A 24,814-nucleotide genomic window follows, 5' to 3' on the forward strand; every position below is an offset into this window, starting at 1 on the left:
AGAAATAAGTTTATGATGTATTAATATAAAAAATTATAATTGTAAAAATAAAAATACAACTTTGTTTATGAATTGGGATTTTTTTTTTACATACTTCCCAATTACTTGTAATCACATTATACAGTATACCACAGATAATAAAATATAGCTTATACATGATAAAAAAAAAGTTAAAAAAGAAATTACAATAAAATGAATGTGATATTACCACATAAATAATAAATATAAACATTATTTGGTACATCAATAATTTTACAAGACCAAATGTATAATTATGTATCACAGTAATCTAGGCACCACACATCATACAAGCATCTTTGTTTTCTAATGAACACACCAATTGTTGCATATTTAGTGCATCATTTTTCTCAGTTTGAACAGCAACATTATTAGACACTGTAGTTTTATCAACTGTAAACTGTATAGGATCAGCAGCTGGTCTGGTTCGCAAGTAGTACATACCAGTTTTTAAGCCCTGTAATAAAATTAAACAAATTCATTATATAATAATTAAAATAATTAAAACTGTAAAATTAACTTACCTTTTTCCATCCATAGAAATGTACAGATGATATTTTACCAATACTCGGTTGTTCAATATGAATATTTAATGATTGAGATTGATCAATGTATGCTGCTCGATCTGCAGCCATATCTAATATGATTTTTTGAGATAATTCCCAATTTGTTTTGTATAATTCTTTAATATTGTCTGGAATACTGTCTATTTTCTATTTTGACAAGAATAAGTTCAAGTACAAGTTTCAAACATTCAATTATTTTTAAAATATTTTCTTTTACCTGTACTGATCCTTTGAAGTAAATTAATTTATTTCTCATGTCTTCATTCCATAAGTCAAGTTTAATTAGATCATTCAATAAATGACGATTGATCACCTACAGTATGAGATACGTTAAAAATAAAATAATAACAAAACTACAAAATGTACTTACACTAAATTCTCCACTAAGAGTACGTCTATAATATAGATTTGTAGTGTATGGTTCAATAGATTCATTATTTCCAAGAATTTGAGCTGTTGAAGCAGTAGGCATTGGTGCTAATAACAATGAATTTCTGACACCATGTTTTGCAATTTTTTCTTTTAATACATCCCAATTCCATAAATCAGTAGGCTTTACATTCCACATATCATATTGTAAAATCTAAAGTAATAAAAATTAATAAACATATACATGATTATGTTTTTAAATACATACTCCTTGACTAATAGGTGATCCTTGATAAGATGAATAAGTTCCATATTTTTCAGCTAACTCACAACTAGCTTCTAAGGCACCATAATACAAAGTCTCAAATATTTGTAAATTAAGCTTTCTTGATTCAGGAGAGCCAAATGGAAATCTCATCAATAAGAATAAATCTGCTAACCCTTGGATACCAATTCCAATAGGACGATGTCGTTTATTTGAAGTTTCGGCCTAAGTGAATAAAGTATGATATAATATAATAAATATAACTAGGGTTCAGAACTTGTTGTACTAAAAGTCAAAATGTTCTTAAAAACATACAGCTAAATTTCAAAAATAAGAATTGAATAAGTTAATTGTTTAGTATTAAAAATATTTAAGGAAAATATATTTTTTCTGAACACTATTATGTAATACTTAAGTGACTATTATAATTAATGTTTTAAGTATTTTTAAACTTGCAAAATAAAACTATGTATTTGAAAAAATACAATTATATAAGTTATACAATAAATAGTAACACAGCAGAAATGATAACCACAATATACAAATATCATACATATACTTTGTCAAGATGGTATTAAGTTTCTAATCATAATTTTGTCAAATTAAATAAATACAAATACCTACAATAAAGATAAACATCAAAATGTACATCAAAATATTTTAAAAAAATGTTTGAAATAGGTATTATACAAACATAATGTTAGCTATAAAAATGTTGATTTAATATAGTTAAAAAACGTGAAAAAAGCTCTACAATTTCAAAAGGTTTTAAAGCCTTAATACAACTAAATTTAAATTTAATAAATTTAATTACTTCTTTGACAGGATAATAGTTGACATCTATTACTTTGTTCAAATTTTTTGTAACAATTTTTGTAATTTCTAAAAGTTTTTGAAAATCATATTCTCCATTGGGTTTTACAAACATATTAACTGCAATCGAAGCTAGATTACATACTGCTACCTATAAAATAAAATAAAGAATATAAATACTAAAAGGTTTGACTTAATGAAATAATTAATAATGAATAATATGATAATTGTTGACCTCTTCTGGTGAAGTGTACTGAATGACTTCGGTACAAAGATTACTACATTTAATTGTACCAAGATTTTTCTGATTGCTTTTAGCATTACATGCATCTTTATACAACATATACGGCATACCAGTTTCAATTTGAGAAGTTATTATACGGAACCATAATTCTCTTGCTGGTACTTGCTTGTTATACAGTTTTTCATCTTCATACCTATAATAGAAAAATAAATATTTTATATTAGGTATATGTTTTGTTTTATGGTGTAAGCTATAAATTACTTAATAAACATTTTGTTTTTAGTAATATAATTTGATGATAAATACATTTCTATAAAATAGATTATTTTCTACACAAAAATTTATTGGATCTTTGAATTGATATTATAAATAACTAAAAACAGTTAAATTTAAATAATATAATAAATAGTCAATAGTCATACTTTTTGTAAAGTTTAACAAAATCATCACCCCAGACATCTGAAAGACCAGGGCATTTACGTGGGCACATTAAACTCCAAGATTCATCAGCCTCAACACGTCTCATGAATTCATCAGGTATCCAAAGAGCCAAAAATAAATCTCTAGTTTTTTCTTCTTTATTGCCAGTATTTTTACGTAATTCTGTATAAGTATATATATCAGCATGCCAAGGCTCAACATAAACAGCAACTGCCCCGGGTCTCTATTAAATTTAAATACATTAAAAAAGCAGACTTAAACTAAATAAAATATACGTACCCTTCCACCTTGGTCAATATATTGAGCCAAATCATTAAGTACTTTTAACGGTTCAACAAGACCATGTGATTCATGTTTAGGATACTTGGTCCATGTTGTACCAGCTGCACTAGTGTTATGGAGATGTACGCCAATGCCACCAGCAGATTGAGAAATTTTGGCACATGTTTTAACTGTTTTACCAAAGTCTTCCAATGAATCTGATTTATTAGCCACCAAAAAACAACTAAAACAAAAATTTAGGGAATTTAAATAGGTACACATAAAATATTATATTTTATTCTTACCTTGAAAGTTGTGGTCTAGGTGTAGAAGCATTGAACATTGTTGGCGAAGCATGAGTAAAATACTTTAATGACATTAAATCATAAGTTTCTATAGCTGCGTCAATATCTTCACCATGAATTCCAATTGAAACCCTCATTAATAAATGTTGAGGACGTTCTACAACTTTACCATTAATTTTTAATAAATATGACTTTTCAAGTGTCTGAAACATATTATAAAAATATTTTAACATTTCATAAAATTATAAAAGAATAACTATGTATTTACCTTAAATCCAAAATAACTGTAAGCATAATCTCTTTCATGTTTAATAGCATTATTCAAACGATCAGCATGTTTCATGATAATACCATAATGAAAATCCGAAATGATTGGCATACGACTTTTATTTCGTTCATTGGGCATGTTATACAAATCATAAACTACATCTAAAATAGTATAATAAACCATGTGATATGATATTAATAATTTTGTATAGAAATACAACAGAATAAATTATTTATATATATATATAATATATATGTATATATACCACTGAAATTTTCTTTAGTTTCTTTATAAAGATTAGAAATTGCAATACGTGCAGCAAGTACAGCAAAATCTGGATGTTTAGTTGTTAAATAAGCAGCAGTTTCAGCAGCTAAATTGTCAATTTGTACAGTAGTTATACCTGGGCATAAATCACCAATTACATACAGTGTAATTTCAGGCTAAAAATAAGAAAATGAACAATTAGTAAAATTTAAATTTTTCAGTTAATTATAATATCAAATAACAAATTTAATTGTAAAAATCTAAATTTAAATAAAAAAATAAGAGGGAATTATATAATTTACAGAGTTAAGGATGACGATGCAATTAATAATTGTCAATTGAATTTTGTTTTAAATTTATAGTCATTTGAAGTTTATTAATTATCACGGTAATCAACAATCGCATTTAGTAAGTATTTTTGTGTATGATCTCATAACTATATGGTATACTACCATGTATACCTAACCCCCCCCCCCATTTTTTTTTAAAAAAAGATAACTATTTAGTAATGTAATATTATAATATAATTTAATAAGAAATTATTATTTTTTTTTTTCATGAATATAATAAATTATAATTGTAAATATAATTTTATATGATGTTTATAGGTACCTAAAAGATTATCTAGGTACATTAAAATATTAATTATAAATAGGGCAGAGAAGTTATAGGAGGTAAAATTGGAAAAATATGCATGCAAATATGCACATAAAAAGTTGAAAATATGCATTCAAATTCATTAAATATGCAAATAATATGCACAAAAAATTAAATTATATTTTAGTAAAATAAAAAAATTAGATATAAAAAAAGTATAAAAATCATTGCATTGCACAATAATTAATTATTGTGTAATTATTGTGTATTAATTAATTATATTTGAAATATTTTCTAAGTTGAATGATCGCCGATTGTTAGTATGATTTTCTTCAATCTCGAATTTTGGATTTATCCTTAAAATAAATATTAAATATATTAATACAAAAATAGTTTTAAAATAATTTTTTTCTCACCTGATAAATTATTGCATTGCACAACTAATGTTTTTTTAATATTTTCAATGTCGAATGATCGCCGATTATCAGCCAGTATGGTTTTGTACCGAGAAAAACTCCTTTCGACGTCTGTAGATGTTACTGGTGCATATTTATAAAATGTTAAATCATTTCCCGTTAGGTCTTCTGGTAAACTATCCATCGATGAACTTTCTCCGTTCAAAATTTTTAAAATTTTTAATATTATTGCAAATCCATCATTTTTTTCTAAAACTTGGTTAAATTTTGTTTTTACTTTCATTCCAACGTCACCCACAACTTCGTCCAATTTATTTTTTGTGAACATTACTGTTGCTACTGAATCAGTTAATGATACTCCTTGTGATTCTAATTTAGTTATAATTGATGGTAAAAACCCATAATTTGAATGTATAAAAGTCAAATTTGGTTCCATTGAAATTTCATTTAAAAGGGCTTGAGATTCTTTTATAGATACAGCATCGTTAGAATCAAAATGTTCCATAACATTTTGTACTTGCTTAAAATATTGGCAATAATAAGAAGTAGCTTCAATCCAAGAACCCCAACGTGTAAGTACAGGTTCAGGAGGAAGAGGGACTCCGGGAGCTTCTGTCTTAAACAATAAAACACGTGAAGGTGCTTTTAAAAAAACTTGCTTTCCTTTTGCTACTAATTTATCAACTTTAGGAAAATGACTTCGAATATTTTCTGCCAATCTATGTAATCCGTGTGCTATACAAGTGACATGGATCATCTTGGAGTACAAAGCTTTGATAGTTGTACCCGCTTTCTTCATGTATGGCGCAGCATCGCTTAAAAATAGGAGGACGTCATCATGACGAACACCGTCGGGCCACAGAAGAAACATTGAGCTGTCAAAAAGTTTGGTTATTGTAGAAAAATTGGCTTTTTCCAAAACTTCGGTATTTAGTAAATATATTTTTCCGGGTCTATCTTTCAGTAGAGTTCCGATTATTACGTTTGCAATATATCTGCCTTGCACATCAGTCGTTTCATCTATAGAAACCCATATTTTATTTCCTACAACGTCTTTTCTAATTTGATCAATAGCTTCTAAATAGCAATCGTTTGTATAAGTTTTCCTCAATGTAGATACGCTAGGGATGTCATATTGAATATATTTTTCAAGGAAAGATCGGAATTGAACATTAGAAATTTTATGTAGAGGAATATTTGCACACATCATAGCCTTGCATAGATCGTGTGAAAAAACAGATTTTTTGTTTGATGGCTGTGATATAAATTGCTGTTTATTTTCTGCAGGTTTATTACGACGAGCTAATAATCGTTCGTGCTTATTTGTTTTTATATGTTGAGTTACTGTAAATTTTTTTTCAGCACTTACTTTAACTTCGCAAATCTTACAATAAAGCATAGTACCATCGGTAGCAAATGTATCTTCACCAAACTGTTTCACATACTTGTTAAATATATTAGCATTTATTTTTGGCATTGTGAGATATGCTAGCAGAAATTTAAGTATGGAAAACACAGCAAACGGCACACAGTTTCGTATCGAACGACACTTAACACCATACTAACGAGATTACTGACGGACAGTGGACACTGGACACATAATAATAATGCTGATATAAAACTTAATATAGATACTTAAATGCCAATTACTTCGACATAAAACTAATAAGTTAAAATAATAAAGATAAGTTATCTTCGATAACATTATCCGAAAGCCCATCTAAAATAATATGTGGATACCTACGTATTATATAGCACATAGTCTACACGGGCATCGGGTGGTGTACTGCAATGTATATATAGTACCTATATATAAATAATAAATATATAATAATTTACCATACCCATTTTTTTATGTAAAATATGCATGAAATATGCACGAAATAACGAAATATGCAATTTTTTCTAAAATCTTTAAAATATGCAAAAATATGCAAAGGTAAAATTTATATTTTAACTGTGGAGCCTATGGCTTACATTTATATCTTGGTTTGCTATAAAATAGAGGCCCAGAATAAAACATGCAAATACTATAACTTCTCTGCCCTAATTATAAATAATAACTAATAAAAATGGTTAAAAATCTGACTTAAAAAGATACATTTTGTAAAAAACCTTTGATCTCTGATTCTTTTGTTATTTCATAACACATATTTTTAAGCCTTTGTTCATATTTATTTATTAATTGTTAAACTGTACCAGTTTTGATATTAAACAATTAAATAATAATTGTAAATTTTATTTCTGGAGAGTTTCAATGAATATACACCTATAATTTATTATATTTATGAAAAAATAATTATTTATATTTTATTTAAAAAAAAAAAAATTGAAATGGGGGTAAAATGTCAGTATCGAAAATATATTGGGGATGTAATGTCCTAATACACCAAAAATAGTCGGCAGGAAAATGTCTCCTAATCCTATTAATTTGATTTGATATTATTGCCTGTAATGTAATTCATCAACACACATAACGACACAACATACAAACTAGATATAATTACAGTGATAAATGATTAACTTCAAACAAATTCTAAATGATAATTTCAATAGCTTAATGCTCATTTTTACTTTAATAATAATTTTTTTGTATTTCTCAAAGGATGTGATAAAGTTAATATGTTTCAAAAATGTTATATTACCGGATCAATGAAATCCATGTTGAGGCCTTCACATAATTGTTCAATTCGTAACGTGATCTTGTCCATCATCACTTCTTCCATTCGTCCATCTAAATAAAAACATTTTAATGATGGCTGGTTTAACATAAGAAAATTTGGCATATAATTTATAGAGGGACTTTTTCATACAATATGACATGTTACATAATTTTAATTTCCAATAATCTCTGAGTAAAGGTGAGAATTGACATATTCAAGAGACATGAATAATAATATTAATAATATAATAAAATAAATCAAATAGACAATTTTATAAGATAGGTACATTTAAATGTGGGTAAGTGGTGGACTTCAAATTTTAACATGTAAATTTATCACACTACATTTACATTGATTATATAGGTACCAATATTATAATTAGTAGGTAAATTGTGTATAATTAATAATAAACTATAGAACAAATATATCGGTACTTACCACGCTTTTTAACGAACAGTTTTGAGTTTGACTTTCCTCCGAAGTCAGACATGATGGGGAGATTTGTGAGCACGGTGTTAAACCTGATCAATTAAAAATCACCGACGGCTGATCGTAGAATCAGTCAATACCTGAATAACAAAGTACGATGGATTATATTATTATACTATCCTTTATTTGTCATAGAGTATAGAGTCTATGCAACTATATGAACTACTATACTCAATGAAAAATCAATTATCAACGTGAATAAACAACAATTAGTTTGTACCTAACAAAATATGTTTCCGCCACAACTGAATGTACTTCAACAGTAATAGTTGCAGGCGCAGCAGTAGCCTCGAGTGATTATTATTTATTAACTGGAGTCCGCAAATAAGTAATGCAAAAAAACCGGACAACGCGAAATTCACAACGACTGGCGGAGTGGCGGGAAACACATAATGAATAATGATTACATAATTATACTTGATAGTCCACAAGGTTTCCCGCGTTTTTCTACCATATGGCAGCAGCAACTTGCAGTCGTACCTCACGCAATAGTAAAAAATATAAAATTATCGATATTGCTCATTGCTCTCGATTTCTCGAGTCTCGGGCGATTTAGGTGTAGGAAAAACAATAATAATTATTGTGTGGTTCGTACTGCTCGTAGGTACCTGTATAAAAAAGGAAAGATGAATATTTTATATTATACAAATGGAACAGACTTTTTGTACATAAAATGTTCAATAATTATTTTGGGTCAAACCGGCGAGCTGTGAACTTTTTCAACTCGCTCTGAGAATGCGTTTTGACGAAAAAATTAGGGCTTAAAAACAATTAATGATTAGGTATAGTTACTACCTGTTAATACTGTTAATAAGGCAAAGTTTCTACTTCCTAAGGTCCAAGATTGAAAAATAAATACTATACTCGTTGTACTTGTTTTCTTTCTATGCCCTCGACATAAAAAAAAGTAATGCATTATTCGAGCAGGTGGCCGGTGGGACAGGTCCGACAGGTGGGTACTATGGAATTATACTATTTATATTATTATACAGGTGTATTATAGTTAATACCGTCTACTCTAGAAGTACTAAAATATTTTTCACAGTTTTACTATTGATATAAGACGATAAATGTTCATATATTTCCAAACACTAATCGTTAAATGTTAAATATTTTAATCTTTAATAATATATAACTAGGCTAAGTATATTTAAATTATGTATTAAATAATGTATAGTGAATAGTGATCATATCATCTATATTGATTTAAATTTTCGAATACTCATTATTAGGTGATTGGAACTCGTGAATAAATATTCAAAGACGACGACTTGTTAAGTTAGAAAATAAATAGTATAGTAGGTGACGATGGACGAAACCTTCGATGTAGTGGATCGATTATAATTATTATTGTACTCAATATGCACACTATTATTTTATACTTGACACTAATTCGACACTGTTCGACAAACGATACAAGTTTTTCTTAAAACTGGTCTCACTGTTTTGACAATAGAGTTTTGGCGCGAAACTACAGCCTTGTGTTTTTTTCCACCTTACCGAGTGCCGACTGATATTACATATTATTATTTATATGTATTGTAATTCGCGAGCAAACTACTGTGTATGGGAACCATTTTGGCAAATTAGTTTTCGTAACGTCCGTTTGGTCCTTACTCGTTAACTGATACTCGTCTAACGTCGTACACTTACATTATTTGCGCATTTTGATAATTCGATCGATTGTAAACCTATAACATTTTAAAGTGCGCATTATTGATATTGTATTAACTTTAAATTAATATTCAATCCAATTTCTGTATTATTATGGCTGAAATAAAGAAGCATTTGTATGTTCAAAAAAGAGGTATGTACTATAATACTCCTATATATGATGCGTTTCATATTATCTGCTGGACCATTTATTTTGTTAGACAAATTTATGGATTTATGTTGCTGGTATTTTCAAATAATACCCATGTATAGTTGAAATAATAATAATAGAAGTAAAAAAAAAAAAAACAATAATGTGTACATAATTTGATAAATTATTGTTTCAGATGGCAGTATTGAAAGTGTTCATTACGATGAAATTATTGCACGTATTAAACAGTTATGCTATGGCTTGGAGAAAATAGATCCAGTGAGTTAAATCAAACATATTTTTGTTAATACTTAGTATGATTTAGGACAATATTATGATAAAAAACTTGAATGTATCATACTATCATTATTTGTACAGCACAGTTGAATTTGTAAAATATTATAATATGTCATTGCAAAATTGTATACATTTTCTTTTCTAAAGAATATATTTCTAAAACAACGTTATTTTTTAAGTATAAAATCTTATATTATATCTCACAAGGCTCCTATTAATTTTTTTTTAGGCTGCAACAGCAATTCATGTAATCAAAAAATGTCTTTACACTGGTATTACTACGTCTCAACTGGATGATGCAGCTGCTGAAATGGCAATTACTATGGCTACTATTCATCCTGATTATGAAAAATTAGCAGCCCGTATTGCTATTTCTAATTTGCATAAGCAAACTAAAGAAAAATTTAGTGGTATGTATTGTCATTAATTAAAGATTAAATAGAATACCAAATATTAGTCATATCTAGAGAAGGGAACTATTTACGTTATTACTTGCTTTACTATTAAAGTGTCAAATCCCAATGAAAAATATTTTTGAATTACAACAATTTAAAAATACTCGCATGTGTTGTCTCCGTTTTGCACACTTATGACAGCAAATTTTCGTTTACTAGATTCAAAAGTATGCTGTTAGTTTTGATATTAGAGTGAATTGACCTATTATATAATTTAAAGGAAAGATTATTATCTAGGGCTCCACGTAGCCTTTTATTGATATTACTATTTTTTAAGGAAGTTATAACCTTTTTGAAACTATATTTTAAAATGATCATAACTAACTTAAGTATAATAATATCAATAAAAGGCTACATGGGGCCTAAGATAATAATCTTACCTTTAAATTATATAATAGGTCAATTCACTCTAATATCAAAACTTTTTTTTTTTTTTTTTCCGTTTAAATCACTACATGGAGGCCGAACTGTTTTCACATTGCTTAACCCCCATGTAGCATCGTTTATTTATAATACATAAATTTATACACACAGGTTTAGTCATAACAGTTTTGAGATACCCCTTCCGCAGCAAGCTGGTGTACGAGTACCCCCATCCTGTTATGGTACCCCCATTCTGTTATAGTACCCCCATCCTGTTATGTCTAATATCAAAACTAACAGCATACTTTTGAATCTGGTGAACGAAAATTTGCTATGTCATACGTGTGTAAGACAGAGGCAATGCATGCGGGTACAACGTCCTCTTAACTAAAATTATTATTCCTTGTTTAAATATCAAATTTCATTCAAATTTGTACTTAAAAAATTTCTAATAGGATACTACCTTTTATTGTCACTATCTTATAAGTGCGATATACTATATCTATACTCAGCAGTTCTCGTTTATCTTTGTTAGTTCTAATATTAGAATGAAATATGAATTGACCTATTATAAAATATAATAGTAAGAGCTTTAATTGTGTTCATTTGTTGGTTTTCTACAATAATTTCCAATTTTCATTAACTTTCGTTATGAGTACTTTTAAATTGCATTATTTTATTTATATTTAAGTTGATAAAAAATTGAGTTATTATAAAAATCCAGCATACAAACATAGAAATTATATAGTATATTTTATCATTATTAGTAACATTCTAATGTTAAAGTTAAACATGAACTGCTGAACATTAATTTGTCATGTTACATACTTATAAGACGGAGACAATAAATAATGTAGGTATAGAGTCTTCTTGATAAAAATATGATAATATATTTTTGATTTCAGTATGAACTACTATCTAGTTTCCTCATAACTTAGTAATACATTTTCAAACCTTATGTATAAAAATTGAACATTTTATAATTTGGGTCAATCATTGGCAGTAATTTAAATGAATTACACTCAAAACAATTTCCCTGTTTTTGAATTTCTTTTTTATGTTCCCTATATAAAATGATAAGTAAATGCTATTATATAATAATATAATCTGAATTCTGATTATTACTATGTTTTTTACATCACACTTTACTCTTCTAATGTTTATCTATTCAGTATGGTTTACAGTAGAACTCCTCTAATCTGTCACCTTCAAGATTGGGAGTGTGGTTCGGAACACCAAAAGGTCTGATTATTAAAATATACAGAAAAATTTGAAAAAAAAAAAATGTATTTATTAAATTATTTACCAAATAATATATTTAACACAAAAAAAAATTGAATGAAAGTAATTCATATATACATAAATGTTTGATTAATTACTTAGAAAAAAATTCAGTAATGAAAATTTTTTAAGTATTTATATCAATAATACTATAGTCGTATCAACCACAGTGGTAGATGAGAGGGGTTCTACTTTATTATTAAAATTATAGAACAAATATAGATTAATTTTATTTGTAGATGTGATGGATGATATTTATAAAAATGATGGTTATTGGAATATTGGTTTATCCGATGATATTTATGAAATTATCATGAAAAATAAAGATCGATTAAATGAAGCAATTAATTATGAAAACGATTATAACTTTGACTACTTTGGATTAAAAGTAATATTATACTATTATGTTGTATACATTGTATTTACACATATATATTTTAGGTACATACACATTATTAATACTAATAATTAAATTATATGTATTTATGGTTTTTCAGTACTTAACCCAAAACTTTTTAGTTAAATCTGAAAATCAAACTATTGAACGACCTCAACAATTGTTTATGAAAGTTGCTGTAGGTATTCATAGAGATGATATTGACTCAGCTATTGAAACATACAAAATGTTATCTCAAAAGTTATGTATGTTTTCTCCAGTAGTTATGCAATTGCAGCCAGCTGCTAAAAAATTAAATGTATCAGTTGTAAGGTAGGTACTATTTATGATTGATTCTATTTTATAACAATTAATACTAATTTTAGTATTTTATCATTTTATTAGTCATTATTCAATAGCAATGATAGCAGACAGCATTGATGGTATTTATGATACTCTTAACCGTTTGTCAACATTTATTTTACCTTATTCGAGTACTGCTGTCCATGTGCATAAAATACGTGCTGCAGGAACTTATATTAAAGGTAGTAATGGAAAATCTAGCGGTCTTCCTCTTATGTTGAAGCAGTATGATTCAATGGTCCGTAAAACAGAAACATCAGAAAGGCCTAAGAGCATTAGAGGTGTAGCAATTTATTGTGAATTATGGCATGCAGATATAATGAAGGTTATTGACCAAATTAGAAAGACTACTATTGCAGATATAAAATTAAAAAATAGTCATCTCGCTTTATGGATACCTGATGAATTCATGAGAAGAGTACAAGAAGACCAAATGTGGAGTTTTATGAGTCCTGATCATTGTCCTGGTCTTATAGAAGTTCATGGAGAAGAATTTGATAACCTTTATAAAGAGTATTGATTAATTTAACAAAATAACTGAATTAATTTTTTATTTAAATTATTTATCATTATTATTTTTAATATTCTCAGATACGAAAAGAAAAGTAAAAGTTTTGTTATAAGACAAATTGAAGCAAGGAAGTTATGGTCACAAATTATTCAGTCTCAGATTGAAACAGGCTTACCACTATTATTATTTAAAGATGCGTGTAATGCTAAAAGTAATGAATCTCATTTAGGAACAATCCAGTGTGCTGGTAGAAATGGAGATACTGTACAATTTACTGCATCTGATGAAGTAATATTATATTTTTAATCTATAGAAATGTATTAATTTATAACATAAAAATAAGACTAATTATCTTTCATTTTATATGTTAATTACAGAGATATTAATGTTTATTATAAATTTAATTTCAACATTGTTTAATAGGTGGCCACATGCACTACTGCTTCAATTTCAGTAGATATGTTTTTAACATCAGAAAATAGTTATGATTTTTCTAAACTTAAGGAAATAGCAAAGAGAGTAACTTATGATTTAAATAAAATAATAGAAAACAATAACGCTATACTTAACGAGGTAAATTTCTATACTTATCATAATAATCCCTTAAACAAGTGTTTAATAAGTTTCTTTTAGGAAGAACAATTGAAATTTGGTTTAAAACAAAATCAATTAGCTATTGGAATTGGTATCCAAGGATTAGCAGATTTATTTATTAAAATGAGATATCCTTTTGATAAACAAGAAGCTAGAGACCTTAATGTTCAAATTCATGAAACTATTTATTATGGTGCTTTAGAAGCAAGTAGTGAACTAGCCGCTAAAAACGGGCCATATAAAACATATTCAAATAGTCCGACTAGTAAAGGGGTAAGATAATTGAAATTTAAGATCTAAAATGTATATCTAACTTGTTAATTTGGTTTATGTAGTTATTACAATTTGATTTGTGGAATGTAAAACCGTCTAATTTATGGGATTGGAATAGCCTAAAAACTAAAATTGCACAACATGGACTACGGAATTCTCTGGTTACAGTTACTTCAAATACTGAAATTGAGTCTGCAATATTTGGAAATATGAATTCTATTGAACCATTAGATACCAATATTAAACGTAGATATATTTCATTGGGAGAAAGTAAACCAAAAGAAATTCAGGTATTTATAAATGTGTTCAAGTTATTTATTTATTTTTTTTTTAAATGTTTATTTTTTTTTTTAAGGTTGTTAATCCATACTTATTAAAAGATTTGCATGATCGTAATCTTTGGAATGAGAATTTAATATCTGAATTGGTGAATAATATGGGTTCAATACAGGTAATCTATTAAATATTAAATATCAGACATTTGTCAGACATTAAGCACTAATGCACTAATGTGTTTAGGAAATTAAAGGCCTGCCTGAAGATTTAAAACAATTATACAGAACAAAATGGGAAATTGATCAGAAAGCTTTAATGATTATGGCTGCTGAACGTGCTCCCTTTATTGATCAATCACAGGCTTTTTCTCTTAATATGGTCAAAGCAAATGAAGACATACTTTCTGAAATGCACATATCAACATGGAAAATGGTAATAATAGTAATTTTAAAACATTTAATAGAAAGTTTTTATAAATATAATTTAATTTCTTTTAGGGTTTAAAAACTGGGGTATGTCAACTAAGGATTAAGCAAACAGAAGAAGATCTACGAGATTAATAATTTTTGTAAATTTTATATATTTTTTTTTTTTTTTTTAACTATTTTATTTCAAAATGAAGTGTATTTTAAAAATATTTTTAGGCGCTCATATTTTATAAATTTATAATGTTTAGTACATTTTGTATTATACCGTATAATTATTAATTTAGTTAATTTTAATTTTACTATTAAACTAATAAATATTAAATTCTATTGCTAAATTATTTGTTTTCTACACTAAAGTTTAGGTTAAAGTGGTCGTAATGATTTGATGTAGGTGTAAAGTAGGGTGGTATATCAATAACCAAAGCAAGTAAACAGTTCTTAATTCCACCTATTCCCCTTACTGATTCATTGTATATTTAAATCATAAAATAAGTTACTTAATAATTATTAGGTTAATTACCTTTGCACTAGATCTAGAATTTATTAATCTAGAGTTTATAATAATTAATAAGTATTTATGATTTTTTTTTTTATCTATCTATAATCTGTCAACCATGTAATATTTTATTTTATTTTGTTACTTATTTATGGACTAAAAATTATAATGTAATATAAAACCACAACAATGTAGTAATAGATGTTTTGGATATTCAATACATTTTGAAAACAAATAGTATTATTATTATATTCTGTTAATAGATATTTTACATTAATATATATATACAATTTAAAGCACCAACATTAAATATTACTTAATACCTATTAAGGTTTATTTATTTCTTTGTTTATTTTTGATACAAAATCGGCCAAGGCCCTAGATATACAAGAATGTACTAATTAATAATATAACACAAACATTAATAACAGTATTTAAAAGCAAACATATTTTTATGAAGCTAGAGTGATGTTTGTTAGCAAGACTTACAATATAATTAGATAGTTATAGAAGTTAAAGATAGTTTTTGGTATGTATTGGGATTGCAAATTGAACTTGAATGGACCATGCAGTTATCTTGTAAAAAGAGTTATGGTTAATCAATAAATTATTGATTAAATTGTAGAACTTAGATGAAAATATGACCATCAAAAAGGAAAATATGCTGTAGTATTTTCATTTCATGGAACACTGTAAGCTGCACTATAGAATTGAAGAATATTTTACATCAAGCGTTTAGAGGAGAGAGAGAGAGGGCAGTTTGTTTAATTCTGAATAAAAAAATAATATTGTGAGCATGCTATAATAAATGGATTCAATTTTTAAGCGAAAGCATATTATGTTCTAAGTCCTTTATATTATGATAAGTAAATTCAACTTTAGAACAACTATTACATTTTAATTTTGTCAAGTTGTTGGTAATGCAACATTGGTGTGATTATAAATTATAATAAGTACTGTTGAACATACTTTTAACTAACTATTATAATTTTGTTAAAGAAAATACATTATGACACATGCTAATGTACACCTATGTTACTTATGCAGTTGTATAGACTACCTACTCATTAAGGCCAGTACGGTATACATTAAACACATTACAGTGGTGGCGGTAAAATTCTATTGTCTTTTTTTCTTTGGAATCATCGAATTGAAATCTATAATAATTTTGTAGAAAAAATGGCAATTTTGCATACCTAGTAACAACCCAAGTAAAAGTCCAATGTAATGTGAATAAAATATGTAGAACTATATATTATTGTTGAGATTTGTGAAATAAAATCATTAATCTATCAAATGAAAAAAAAATTGTTCTATATCATGTAAGTATGGATTAAGTAGGTAGGTGCCTTTATATTATATATATTATACATTAGTATTAAAGTAAATTCTTAATAATTTAAGTAGGTATTTATTATAGCTATTATAATAAAATTAAAGGTCACTAATTTGATTTATTTACGATGCATCATAATTTTTAAATTAATTCTTAAATACTAATGATTGTAGTATTATAGGTACCTATATAATTTCAAAATAGTTTTTAAAAGTGAGGTATTTCTTTGGTATGCGAGTTAAAGTTAATACCTAATTATTCAGCTTTCATGAAATCTTTTTATTGTATAAAATTTAATTTCAAGACAATACGAATTAACGGCTAACGCTTGGGTACTGAAACAATTGTAACACTATTTTAATTACAGAAAGACAATAATATACCTATACTACATAGTACATAGATAATTATAGTAATGGCTAGTATTGACAACGATTATTGACAGCAGCAGTGTCCTTGTTCGGCTTGTCCTCTACATCTTTTTAAATCGTTAAATGTGACATTGTGACTATAATACTACAGTCGTAAAATATTGAATAATGTTTCATTATTATAATATTGTTGAAAAAACTACCGATTTTAGTATTAAGTCAATATTTACTCAGTAGGTATATAATATTAAGAGCTGATATATTTGACACTCGGCTGTAAATAGTACCTATTATACTCGTAATTTGCGTCGGGCGTTGCCCTGATAAATAATAATGTATTGGAAATGCTGAATTAAAATATAAATATAAGCTAGATATCTATCATAATATTATCCTATTCAATAATCAACTTTATTATATTTTTTTTTTATTATAGTTTATCAAATACCTGCCTATTAGTATAATAAAGAATATTGCGTTGTATTATATTATTATGGTTTTAAATACGATTTTTTTTTTTAAATGCCATTGTACCTACCCAATATAAAAATATAATTTTAATAACAACAACAACAACAACAATATGATTCTTATTTAAAAATCTGTGTGATTTAGCTGTAGGTATCTCGTGAATGTAAGCCCTGTCGTTAAGTACCTAACTGCTTGAGCTTAAGTAAAGGTACCTATTTGGTACTACACTGGGTAGGTACTTCAAAGACCGATATAGCTCGTCGTCAGTCGTTTCAGCCCGAATCGCGTCTAAAAAGTGAAATTTGAAAGTCGAGATAAATCTAACCGCGTCGCGGCGGTCTTTAAAATCAAAACCGCGGGTTGCAAACATCGATGTTCCGAGACCCCAATTGTGGCGCCATCGTTTTTTTAGGGGTATCGGTGTGGTGGTGCTGGCCGGGAGGGCGTGTCCTACCGTAGCAACGGCTGAGCGGCATATTTTATTCGATAATAATAAAATTGCAATAATTATAATAATAGTATAATAATCAGACGGTAGTTTTAATACATTGTTTTGTACATTACGTCGTAATACGGATAATGTTAATAATTATAATAAACAATAAAATAATATCAAAAGCGACGACGAGAGCGCTACGGGGTGAATCATATTGCTATCCCCTCCTCTGCCCGGCCTAGACGACCGACAAGCGTGCACCGTGAGCCGGTCGCAGACAGTCAGACTTTGCTATTCAGCTTTTTAGTGCGTTTACAGCGACCGGCGGCACATCATCTCGCGTTCACGCCATCCGCTCAACCTCTACAGCACGCGCACCACACCATTGATCGGTGTCTTCGATACAAGTCCAGAGGTAGTTCACCGAAAACATGCCGAACATAATCAACGAGGTGAAGTTGGACTTCAAAGACGTGCTGCTCAGGCCGAAAAGGAGCACACTCAAGACCCGGGCTCAAGTGAGCGTCGAACACGACAATACTTTAGTTTAAGAGACACAAAATCGATTTGCGAAAAAACTACAGTTTCGTTTTCTGTTTTAGGTGGACTTGTTTCGGCACATTACGTTTCGTAACTCCAAGCGCACGTATCAGGGTATACCGATGATGGCATCCAATATGGACACTGTCGGGACGTTCGAAATGGCAGCTGCCCTGGGGAAAGTAAGCATTCCGACAATAATCTGATTTTTTTTTTTGAGTAATGAAAAAAATCATATCATGATAGTGATGAATTATTATCCGTGTTTAAAAAACACGTTTTACATTTACCTACACTTGCATATTGGTTGATTTGCTACAATTCATAATAATACTCTTTTCTCGCAGATACCTACTTAATAGATATTTAAATTATATTTAGTATCAAATAATTTAAAAGATTTTGATTATTTGTATTTTTTTCATTTTTCACAACTACACAGATCTAGTAAATAATAAATTATTTTTTCCTTTTTTTTTTTTACTATTTGTGAAATAAATCTTATAATTTATTGGGTTTAGTTATCATGTTTTAATGAATATTCAATATACAATTATATCACTTATAAAATCATTATTGGTATTTATTGAGAAGATAATTACATTTTTAGTAATTACTAAAATCCAACTTTCTACGTCTTTGACCTACTTATTTTTTAATTCTTCTGTCATATTAATAATAATAATGATGTTTTAAAACACCTCTTACATTTATGTTTATAAATAGATTAAGCTAAAGTAAGGCAAGGACTGTTGAATGTTTTATTGGCAATTTAACAAAAATATAAATTATTCAATATTATTCAAATATTGTTGTTTGTTTATAAATATTATATAAGGTATGGGTTGTAGAACTACCAGATTTTCAGTTTTTTAGTTAGGCTTATTAAGCTAATTTTAAATTACCGGCAATCATAATTGATTAGCTTTATCAAATTTAATTATTCAAAAATATTCAAACTACATTGATTAGTATTGTGAATTAATATAATATAATATATATAAAGGATTTTAGTATAAAATATTTTATTTATCACATTAATTATGGTTACTAACCAGTAAAGCAATGTAAATGTATTAATCAGTACCTACACATATCCCTATAAATGTTTATATTATAATCTGAAATTTAAAATATTGGCTATAGAACAAATTAATGTGTTATCAATAATTATGTATTTTATTCTTATAAATTTAGAACCGTAATTCAGCTAAATTAAAAATAATTATGATCCTAACTATAACATTTCTATTTACTGCAGGTAACTATAAACTAGCATTATTAGGCAATTTTATCACAGGTCTTATAGTCCGTAGTATCAGGTACTAACAGTACTATTTATGTATTTTATGTATAATAATTGTTTACTACTACTACGTATACAAAAAATTAAATTAAACTTCAATAGGTATAATTTTAGTTATAGCTTTATCTTATTATTATAGCTAAAATACAAAGTATTTTTATGTATAGATCTTATAACAATATATATTTTCAAATTATAGGTATTTTAAAATTAAAGAATATAAGAATACAATACAATTATTTTTTTTAACATCGCTATATTCTTATGAACTATAGGTAAGTAATAATGTGTTGTATGGACTGAGCAAATACTTTATTAAGACAGACACAATTGATTTTTACATTATTCGACTTTAAAATATCTGATAATTGAAATAAATGTAAATCGTAAATACTTAGCGGAGAAACTTGTTAAATTTTAACATACTATTATGAATGAGTCATGGTGGTTATCATTGTTTCGACGACGGCTTTACTATAAATCGTTATTTTACGTTCACAATTTACATAGCGCTACGCTAATAGGTAGCAGTACTTCTATGTTTCATTTTAGTATTTATCTAGATTGCATGCAAAATGCAATAATAATAAAACATGACTATAAAACTTAGTACAACTGGTACGGTTTGCGTTTAGAATATAGTATAATATAGCTTATGTAAGTTTCTTAAGAAATCTATTCATTTTTTTTAATGGAAATTCGAAGTTGAACTTAAATCATGTTTCATTAGTTTCTTAGTTATTTTATTTTTTGATGCATATTATTATGTGTGATAGGTACCTATGTATATTATTATATAATATATTAATGTTTTAATATATTATATAATATATTTACATGTAATATTATTGTACTATAAAAATTGTTATTTTTATTATATTCATTTGTTATTATTCATTTGACAAATTGGTAATGACTAATAAATAATTTAGTTTTGTTGGATCCAATTAAAAATATCTGGTTGTTTAATAATTGGGTTGTAATTATAGTTTATCAAAACGCTGATTTAGCTCGGAATCATTATTACAGTATACAATTTGGTACGTTATAAACAGTTCAGGGTTTTTCTACGCATAATGCATTTGATCAGAATAAATAAATAATTAGTTATTATTTTATTAATAATTAATTAACATAATATAGAGTATTTAATAGAAACTTTTTGTGTGTGAAATATTAATGTATCATGGAAACAACTCTTTGCACTTTCATGAAAAATATGTCCACTGTTCAGGTATTCTTTGAAAAACAAAGGTCCAACAATGTATGTATGCATGGTAGGTAATAATTTAATTTTTCTATTTCTAACTATGAGTAATTTGTATGAAACCATTCTATCATTGTCCATTGCCTATAGAATTTAGATAGTCTTCTTAACTCAATGCCAGACAATGGCAATATGTATCACGTGATCGTTAAATTTACGTTGTACATAATATTGATGTACCACGAATTGGCAAGTGTGTGATATTAATTACTATCATAATATCTGTATTATTATCTACAATAATTAACAATAATTAGTGTCCATGTTATATTTTTTCTTTGTTATATCTTCCAATTAATGAATAATATTTATATTATTCACGTGATCGCCTGCAAAATAATGGCACGCATAGAGATTATCTATTTTTGCGAAATATATTATATCCGTATTTTGTTTTGATGACTGATCATCATTAAATTATTATTTATTATCTATATAATATAACAAACTTAATAATATTGTCTAGCTGTTTTCTATACTAATATTTGTCTAACTAATATTTTCTTTTTTCGTTTCCCGTGTGATGATTATATACGACTATGGTTACGGATATAGATAGCACGTAGGTTAATATAATAAAGTTAAGATCATATTTATTTTCTATTTAAGGATTGTACATAAGACATATAACTACTTTGAAATATAAGCAGAACGATAAATGTATTGGTTTTCGATTAGTATTAGTAATGTATTTTTATGAAGCAGGTTTAAAGTGATTTAAATACAAATTGGACAAAACTATTTGAACCTAACATTAGTCATTGGTCAACCTCACATTATGAAACTAATTTTACAATTACATGTCTTTCATTAAATATTTTTACAAACATTTCATACTTAAATATTATGTGGTATTTAAAAACTTAGTGTTCGGTTGACAATATTTAATAACTATTAATATTTTGTTTAATATTTTTCTCCACGCAGAGAATTATTGGTTAAAATGTATTCTATATTTCGGTTTAATTATTTTTTTTTTAGCATGGGCTATTTACTACAATCCACAAGTATTACGAACCTGAAGAATGGTTAGAATTCGCCAAAAACAATAAAGACATTTTACCACATATAGCTGTTACTTGTGGTATAAATGACCATGAATTTGAAAAACTCAAAAGAATATTGGAAGTTGTACCAGATATATCTTTTATTTGCCTCGATGTAGCTAACGGTTATACTCAACAATTTGTGGATATTGTTCGAAAAACGCGAGCAGCATATCCACAACATACAATAATTGTAAGTATTTACTATTTTTAATCAATACAATCATGTTGTAATATAGTATTTAAGACTTAAGAGGACTTTGTATCTGCACGTGTGTCTATGTCTACACATGTTTGATATAGCAAATGTTCGTTTACAAGTTTAAATATACTCAGAAAATAATGTAGGTACTGTTAGTTTTAATATCAAGTGAGTTGACCTATTATGAAATTTAAAGGTAAGATTATTATGTAGTGTCACAAGTAGCCTTTTATTGCTAATATTATTTTTAAATAAGTTATGATTGTTTTAAAATGTTCATTTTCAAAATGTAATAACTTACATAGTATGTAAGACGAACACATGCGGGTACGATGTCCTCTTAAGTAAGTTAACTATTTATCTCGATGTTTCTAACTGATTGGTATTCATTTTTTCTCGTTCTAAGAATGTACATTTATGGCTATATTGTATATACCTGTTTTTTTTATTTTATGCCTGTATCCCATCCTTGGAACTTCTGGTTATAGTTTAGTAGTCAGAGTATGTATCCAACTACCTATATCATTTTGGATGAGCTTAGTTAAATCCATTGCCACATTATAGATTAAATTATATTTTTTATTGCTATACTATTATAATGAATTATTTCAAAGATATTCCTTGTATAATGTGATTATAAATGATTATTTTTAGGCCGGTAATGTGGTTACTGGTGAAATGGTTGAAGAATTAATTTTGTCTGGTGCTGATATAATTAAAGTTGGTATTGGTCCTGGATCAGTATGTACCACACGTATTAAGACTGGCGTGGGTTATCCTCAGTTAAGTACGGTTATTGAATGTGCTGATGCTGCCCATGGTTTGCAAGGACATATTATTTCTGTGAGTATTTATCTAGAATTGCCATAATTATTCATTTTATTTTATTGAAAATATGTAAAAGAATTCTTTACAAAATGTTTATTATTATTATTATTATTCGATATTGAATTTGAATTTAAAATGTTTAAATGTTACAGGATGGTGGATGTGTCTGTCCTGGAGATGTTGCCAAAGCATTTGGTGCCGGAGCAGATTTTGTTATGCTCGGTGGCATGCTTGCTGGACATGATCAGAATGGAGGCGAGTTAACCATTAAACCAAATGGTACTAAGTGTAAATTATTTTATGGTATGAGTTCATTGACAGCTATGAAGAAACATGCTGGTGGTAAAGCAGAGTACAGGTATGTTGTTATCAATAGTGTTATTATTATTATGTGTTTTTTACATAATTATTTGATTAATTATATTGATAACTTTAGAGCTGCTGAAGGTAAAGCCGTTGAAGTACCATATAGAGGTGATGTAAATGAAACTATTCTTGATATACTTGGTGGACTTCGTTCAGCATGTACCTATACTGGAGCACATACATTAAAAGAGTTACCAAAGCGTGCCACATTTATTCGATGCACTCAACAAGTAAACTCTGTGTACTCAAATATAACTACTCGTGAATAATTAATGCCCACGTTTTATGATATTGTACATGGTAAAAAAGGTATTTTTTTTTACCTGATATATGGTATAATATTCAATTATTGATTCTATAGTATAATTTATTCCAAAGTCACATTTTGCATTACCTAAGCGTCAGTAGAATTTAAGACTGTATTTTTAAAGGTTGTATAATAGTTTTTTTTTCTAAAAAGTCATTTCAATTTTGTGATAGAAAAATTTTCTCATTGTACTTTTATTAATTCATAAATCATAATCAATCATTAATTAGTGAGGTTAAAATTAATTTGAAATACAATTTAGGTTAGATCTGATTTTTTTTTTTAAAAATTTAAATGTTATTCTTAATATTTGAACATGAAATATTATATTAGATTTAGTATAATTGTTTATTTACTTTATACAAAAAGTAACTCAAATTCTACGCAATATAATTCTAAAACTGTGATGTGATTTTTTTTTCTATGTTTAGGAATATCTTTAGTTGTATAATTTATAATTATAACTTATAAATTGTAAAAATGTATTAGTTATGTTGATTTTTATAGATTTTTAATCCTATTTATGATCTGACTACAATTGAATAATTTAATGCTATTAATAATTATTAAAAAAAAAGAAATTAATTTGTTTTGAGTGTTTGTACAATTATTTTGAAACTTCTATATTTTACTTGTTTTTATTTTTTAATTAACTAATAAATAAAATAAAATTTAAATTGTATTGAGTAGTTATTTGATATTATGTTAGTAAATTTAAAAAAAAAATCAAAAATATATTAGTATCGTATAGTAGTAGGTGTAACAAACATTAGGATTATTAGAATTTTAAATGTTATCCTGCTCTTCACAATAATAGGTACGGTACATGATTATTGATT

At 27.1% G+C, this 24,814-nt stretch overlaps 4 protein-coding genes across 4 annotated transcripts; 2 read left to right on the forward strand and 2 right to left on the reverse strand.

Moving 5' to 3' along the window:
- Window positions 1-18: 18 nt before the first annotated feature.
- On the reverse strand, window positions 19-8,405 carry LOC114129938 (ribonucleoside-diphosphate reductase large subunit-like). Its single transcript, XM_027994811.2, has 15 exons — window positions 8,203-8,405; window positions 7,932-8,062; window positions 7,476-7,564; window positions 3,816-3,993; window positions 3,551-3,711; window positions 3,283-3,485; window positions 2,996-3,221; window positions 2,698-2,939; window positions 2,267-2,468; window positions 2,033-2,182; window positions 1,222-1,443; window positions 955-1,167; window positions 802-897; window positions 543-731; window positions 19-475 (listed from the first exon to the last, which is right to left on the reverse strand). Exons 2-15 carry the CDS (start codon window positions 7,981-7,983, stop codon window positions 290-292), a joined length of 2,409 nt encoding a protein of 802 aa, XP_027850612.2. The 5' UTR covers window positions 7,984-8,062; window positions 8,203-8,405; the 3' UTR covers window positions 19-289.
- Window positions 4,751-5,335, reverse strand: LOC126549851 (uncharacterized). The gene has a single exon (XM_050200243.1). It carries the CDS (start codon window positions 5,333-5,335, stop codon window positions 4,793-4,795), a length of 543 nt encoding a protein of 180 aa, XP_050056200.1. The 3' UTR covers window positions 4,751-4,792.
- Window positions 8,406-9,465: 1,060 nt separating the features above from the next.
- On the forward strand, window positions 9,466-15,811 carry LOC114129957 (ribonucleoside-diphosphate reductase large subunit-like). Its single transcript, XM_050200242.1, has 13 exons — window positions 9,466-9,789; window positions 9,983-10,065; window positions 10,313-10,493; window positions 12,422-12,570; window positions 12,680-12,891; window positions 12,964-13,434; window positions 13,513-13,720; window positions 13,856-14,005; window positions 14,066-14,299; window positions 14,362-14,589; window positions 14,655-14,750; window positions 14,819-15,007; window positions 15,073-15,811. The coding sequence occupies exons 1-13, from the start codon at window positions 9,750-9,752 to the stop codon at window positions 15,133-15,135; spliced, it is 2,304 nt and encodes a 767-aa protein (XP_050056199.1). The 5' UTR covers window positions 9,466-9,749; the 3' UTR covers window positions 15,136-15,811.
- Window positions 15,812-18,377: 2,566 nt separating this feature from the next.
- Window positions 18,378-24,657, forward strand: LOC114129943 (GMP reductase 1-like). The gene is made up of 6 exons (XM_027994818.2): window positions 18,378-18,631; window positions 18,716-18,835; window positions 22,208-22,465; window positions 23,129-23,317; window positions 23,455-23,660; window positions 23,739-24,657. The coding sequence occupies exons 1-6, from the start codon at window positions 18,545-18,547 to the stop codon at window positions 23,935-23,937; spliced, it is 1,059 nt and encodes a 352-aa protein (XP_027850619.1). The 5' UTR covers window positions 18,378-18,544; the 3' UTR covers window positions 23,938-24,657.
- Window positions 24,658-24,814: the final 157 nt, after the last annotated feature.

This window comes from Aphis gossypii, chromosome 2, assembly GCF_020184175.1.
Source record: "Aphis gossypii isolate Hap1 chromosome 2, ASM2018417v2, whole genome shotgun sequence".
NCBI lineage: Eukaryota > Metazoa > Arthropoda > Insecta > Hemiptera > Aphididae > Aphis > Aphis gossypii.

Excerpts from the sequence above, each read along its gene's own strand:
- LOC126549851 (XM_050200243.1), bottom strand. The coding sequence starts at position 5,335 with ATGGAACATTTTGATTCTAACGATGCTGTATCTATAAAAGAATCTCAA.
- LOC114129938 (XM_027994811.2), bottom strand. The coding sequence starts at position 7,983 with ATGTCTGACTTCGGAGGAAAGTCAAACTCAAAACTGTTCGTTAAAAAG. Across the intron at positions 1,168-1,221 it reads GATCACCTATTAGTCAAGGA|ATTTTACAATATGATATGTG; the intron begins GTATGTATTTAA and ends TTATTACTTTAG. Across the intron at positions 898-954 it reads CTCTTAGTGGAGAATTTAGT|GTGATCAATCGTCATTTATT; the intron begins GTAAGTACATTT and ends CTCATACTGTAG.
- LOC114129957 (XM_050200242.1), top strand. The coding sequence starts at position 9,750 with ATGGCTGAAATAAAGAAGCATTTGTATGTTCAAAAAAGAG. Across the intron at positions 9,790-9,982 it reads TTTGTATGTTCAAAAAAGAG|ATGGCAGTATTGAAAGTGTT; the intron begins GTATGTACTATA and ends TTATTGTTTCAG. Across the intron at positions 10,494-12,421 it reads AACTAAAGAAAAATTTAGTG|ATGTGATGGATGATATTTAT; the intron begins GTATGTATTGTC and ends TTTTATTTGTAG.
- LOC114129943 (XM_027994818.2), top strand. The coding sequence starts at position 18,545 with ATGCCGAACATAATCAACGAGGTGAAGTTGGACTTCAAAGACGTGCTG. Across the intron at positions 22,466-23,128 it reads ATCCACAACATACAATAATT|GCCGGTAATGTGGTTACTGG; the intron begins GTAAGTATTTAC and ends GATTATTTTTAG. Across the intron at positions 23,318-23,454 it reads TGCAAGGACATATTATTTCT|GATGGTGGATGTGTCTGTCC; the intron begins GTGAGTATTTAT and ends TAAATGTTACAG.